The 5,037-nt window shown below is 40.6% G+C and overlaps 1 protein-coding gene across 1 annotated transcript in view; it reads left to right on the top strand.

The window, feature by feature from the left end:
• Positions 1-1,211: 1,211 nt before the first annotated feature.
• The window catches only part of LOC111780582 (serine--glyoxylate aminotransferase-like), a 4,866-nt gene continuing 1,040 nt past the window's right edge, over positions 1,212-5,037 (top strand). Inside the window, exons 1-5 of the mRNA XM_023661016.1 lie at positions 1,212-1,424; positions 3,019-3,254; positions 3,339-3,623; positions 3,772-4,138; positions 4,220-4,430. Of these exons, the coding sequence (XP_023516784.1) occupies positions 3,050-3,254; positions 3,339-3,623; positions 3,772-4,138; positions 4,220-4,430 (1,068 nt within the window). The 5' untranslated portion in view covers positions 1,212-1,424; positions 3,019-3,049. The remainder of the gene's footprint in view (positions 1,425-3,018; positions 3,255-3,338; positions 3,624-3,771; positions 4,139-4,219; positions 4,431-5,037) is intronic.

Here is a 5,037-nt window from a genome sequence, read left to right as displayed (position 1 = left end):
AATGTTTTGTCTTATTAAAGTAACATTAGATAATAATATATGGAGATTGGCCCTCACATTTGTTTGCTCATTGCTCAAATTTTTCTCAACCTTTTAAAAAAAATAATAAATAAATAAATAAGTGATGTGTGGACTAAATTTAATAAATGAAAATGTGGTCGACACTCATATGGAACATTATCACATTATCTTTCTTATTGTTGTCTCAACCTCAAGCATTTCCTTTGCTTTTTTTAAGGAATAATTATTAAATAAATTACTTAAAACAAATAATATCTAATATTTATGTGTTTTTTATTTATTTAATTTTTAGTTCAACACGGGGCGGGGCGGGAGGGGAGCTCGAATCTCATGCCTTTTACTCGATAGGAGCGTTTGTAGTTTATTTTGCTTCCTTAGACTCACCTAGTACCGAAGGAGAAGGGAAGGGTTCAGGGATTCCGAGTGACACGATTCATTTTTCCTTTTTTGTTCATTCTCGAGGGGGATAAATAGAGACAACTGATACAGTTCAAATATACAATTTTCGTGTTTTAGGTGATTAGAACAAAAGAAATCTTGGTCGGGAAGATTCTCGAGGGCATAATTTTAATGACTATTGATATATATTCCTTTATTTGAGTCAAAGGTTCAAACCTCTATAATATCAATCACCCGTCAATTATATTCATGTTAGCCTTTTGATCGAATATCTTCTAATAATTTTGAATTACAAGTTACATCTTTTCTCCGAAAAGAATATAACTTTAATGTAGGATGACGATTTTAACCTTTTAACCTTAGAATAATATTATTCTTAAAAATATTTCTTTTAATGTGGAGATTCATATCGATAAGTACCTTCTTATCTTATTTACTAAGTTAAACTTGTGTCACGACCCTATGAGTCAAGGGATAGTTTCTATGGTTCATAGGCTTTCCAAAAGGTAACAAAGGTGTGCAAAGGTTTCCTCGGCTCATAAGAAGATTGGCCCTCAAGTGTAAAGACAGAAGGGAGCTTGACTGTAAGACCCACTCCTCGAGCAGGGACGAAAGTCAACCTTGGTGATCCGGTAGTGCTGAGTGGAAGAACCGTCACTCTACGAATAAAAGATACTCTAGAGATAACCGATTGATCTTTCCGTAGAGGGACGGATTAGATTAATAATATCTTAGTATAAATATATTGTGTTAGCAATTGAATGAGATAAGAAAGAAGGAAAGAAATTAGGAGAAGCAAAGGCAGCCATGCAATAAACGAAAGGAACCAATTTGGTGTGGGTCTTATCTGCCACGGCGACGCCTGATTGGAACCCATCTCTAAATCTCTCTTATATCAAACAATTCTCAACTCTCTGCTCTGTTCTTCTTTGTCATTTCTCAGTTTCTCTGCCCCAACTTCCCCGGAAATCATTTCTACCACTCCATTCCATTTCTCTCTCAAGGTGCTTCTATTTCTCCTTCTCCTTGTACTGTTCTAACTTCTGATTGCTTCTCTTTGTTCTTCATTTTGCTCTCTGTTGCCTTTCATTTTGTGGTTTTCTGGGGTTTCTGCTCTGTTTCTTTGATGATTTCTGCTCTGATCGTTCATTTTGGGTTTTGGATTTATGGGTTTTTCTGGGTTTTGGATATTTGAACAAAAGTTGTGTAAAACAACTGTTGTATTGCCATATTGTTGTTGGGATTTTGATAGTTTAGAAACTTGAAGAAGCCCTTTAAAATTTGAATTATAGGGCTTTGAAAGTTGGGTTCATAAGCATGTTTGAACGAAAATTTTGAATGTTTGTGGACTAAACTTATAATATGTTCATAAACCTCATTAGCTTAATGAAAGATAGCTTCAGATTCTGGTTCATGCTTTGACGTCCCCTGGGATCTTAAGCCCACAATTTAATGGCTATAAAGTATGAGGGGGAAACTAAGGGGAGATGAGAGATTAGTTGAGTAAAAGTAGCATCATGGTTGTTGACTGATCCTTGTGTTTGTTTATGTATTTAATCAACTCATCCTCTATGAGTGTTGTTTTCTTTAAGAACATGTTGTAAGATGAAGTACTATGTAAGGGAAAACACTTCAACTTTTAAGAATATGTGAAAAAATTTAAGGTTTGAACTTGTAAGTTTCAAATATGTTTCTATACTTTCGATTTTGATTCTAATAAGTTAAAAAATTGGATTTGGATCTCGTGATATTTGAAGGGAGTGGATTGTGAGATCCCACATCGGTTGAGGAGGAGAACGAAGCATTCTTTATAAGGGTGTGGAAACCTCTTTCTAACAGACACGTTTTAAAAACCTTGAGGAGAAGTTCAAAGAGGACAATATCTGCTAGCGGTGGGCTTGGACTGTTACAAATGGTATTTGAGCTAGACACTGGGCGGTGTGCGATGCTGGGCTCCCAAGGGGGGTGGATTGTGAGATTCTACATTGGTTGGAGAGGGGAACGAAACATTCCTTATAAGGGTGTGAAAACCTCTCCCTAGTAGATGCGTCATATAACCGTGAGGCTGACGGGAACGAAACATTCCTTATAAGGGTGTGGAAACCTCTCCCTAGTAGATGCGTCCTAAAACCGTGAGACCGACAGAAACAAAACATTCCTTATAAGGGTGTGGAAATCTCTCCCTACGCCCTAAAACCGTGAGGCTGACGGGAACGAAACATTCCTTATAAGGGTGTGGAAACCTCTCCCTAGTAGATGCGTCCTAAAACCGTGAGGCTGACGGGAACGAAACATTCCTTATAAGGGTGTGGAAACATCTCCCTAGTAGATGCGTCCTAAAACCGTGAGGCTAACAGGAACGAAACATTCCTTATAAGGGTGTGGAAACCTCTCCCTAGTAGATGCGTCCTAAAATCGTGAGGCTGGCGGTGATACGTAACGGGCCAAAGCAGACAATATCTATTAGCGGTGAATTTGGGCAGTTACATGAAAGATCTTGATAAGTTAGGACTAAAATCGAAAGTTTGGGATGCAATCCAAACAGTTGAATGTTCAAAGAATACTACAGATCTAATATACTCTTTCTATATTCTGTAGCTGAAAACTGACAGAATTTTGAGAAGGAAAAATGGATTATGTATATGCACCTGGAAAAAACCATCTGTTCGTCCCGGGGCCGGTCAACATACCGGAACCAGTTCTGCGGGCGATGAATCGAAACAATGAGGATTATCGTTCTCCTGCTATTCCTGCATTGACAAAAACTCTTCTTGAAGATGTGAAAAAGATTTTTAAATCTACTACTGGAACTCCATTTATGATTCCCACAACTGGTAACTTCCCTTCCCTCAAGTTTGAAGAACAAAAACAACGACAACAACAACGTCCTACGTTAATTTTTCATGTTTTTGTCTCAGGTACTGGTGCCTGGGAAAGTGCTCTTACAAACACACTGTCTCCTGGAGATAGGATTGTGTCCTTTCTGATTGGCCAGTTTAGTCTGCTCTGGATTGATCAGCAGCAGCGCCTTAACTTCAACGTTGATGTCGTGGAGAGCGAATGGGGCCAGGGTGCCAATCTTGATGTTCTGGAATCGAAGCTTGCTGAGGATGGCGGGCACACGATTAAGGCGATTTGTATTGTCCATAACGAGACAGCCACGGGCGTCACCAACGACTTGTCTAAAGTTCGGTTCCTACTTGGTAAGCAAAGAGGAACAAAGAAGGAGCGGAGCTACTGCTCCTCCCTGTCGCTCGGTTCATTTTATTTTTGAAAATCGTGCTTGTTTTCTTACCATTTCTTTACTATGGTTCCCGAAAATAAAGATAAGTTTTGAAAACGAACTCACAGATAAGTACAAGCATCCTGCTCTTTTGCTGGTCGATGGAGTGTCGTCGATATGTGCACTTGATTTTCGGATGGATGAATGGGGAGTCGACGTCGCTTTAACCGGTTCCCAAAAGGCTCTTTCTCTCCCAACAGGAATTGGAATCATATGTGCCAGCCCGAAAGCGCTCGAGGCGTCCAAAACTTCGACATCGGTTAAGGTTTTCTTTGACTGGAAAGACTACCTCAAATTCTACAAACTAGGAACATATTGGCCATACACTCCTTCCATTCAGCTCTTGTATGGACTAAGGGCAGCTCTGGATCTTCTTTTCGAGGAAGGTATCGACAATGTGATTGCTCGACACAGCCGTCTCGGCAAAGCGACGAGGTAGCGTATCAGTGAATTACCTGAAACTTCATTGTGTTAGTTGTGTTCTGAAACTATTTTGTTGGTGAAATTGAAATGTAGGCTTGCTGTGGAGGCTTGGGGGTTGAAGAACTGTACACAAAAAGAGGAATGGTACAGTGATACTGTGACTGCTGTGCTTGTTCCTTCTTATATTGACAGTTCAGAAATTGTGAGAAGGGCATGGAAGAGATACAATTTGAGCTTGGGACTTGGCCTGAACAAAGTTGCTGGCAAAGTCTTTAGAATTGGTCACCTTGGAAACCTTAATGAGGTAAATCATTGCTTTCTTACAAACATTGATGTAAATGCTGCAACGAACTCCTTTTTTGACGTTTTCAGATGCTCCTTGTAACGGCCTAAGCCCACCGCTAAGAGATATTGTCCTCTTTGGGTTTCCTTTTCGGGCGTTTCCTCAAGGTTTTTAAAACACGTTTGCTAGGGAGAGGTTTCCACAACCTAGAATGTTTCAGTCTCCTCCTCAACTAAGGTGGGATCTCACAATTCACTCCCCTTCGAGGCCTAACGTCCTCTCTGGCACTCGTTCCCTTCTCCAATCGATGTGGGATTTCCCAATCCACCCCCTTTCAGGGCCCAACATCTTTGCTGGCACACTGCCTCGTGTCCACCCCCCTTCAAGGTTGAGTCTCTTCACTGGCACGTCGCCCGGTGTCTAGCTCTAATACCATTTGTAACGGTTCAAGCCCATCGCCAGTAGATATTGTCTTCTTTGGGCTTTCCCTCAAGGTTTTTAAAATGTGTCTGCTAGAGAGAGGTTTCCACACCGTAGAATGTTTCGTTATCCTCCCCAACGGATGTGAAATCTCACAATTCACTCCCCTTCGAAGCCCAGCGTCCTCACTGGCACTCATTCCCTTCTC

This window comes from Cucurbita pepo, chromosome LG18 (assembly GCF_002806865.2).
Source record: "Cucurbita pepo subsp. pepo cultivar mu-cu-16 chromosome LG18, ASM280686v2, whole genome shotgun sequence".
NCBI lineage: Eukaryota > Viridiplantae > Streptophyta > Magnoliopsida > Cucurbitales > Cucurbitaceae > Cucurbita > Cucurbita pepo.
Note: the sequence above shows the minus strand (reverse complement) of the source record. Positions and strands in the feature narration are given on the sequence as shown.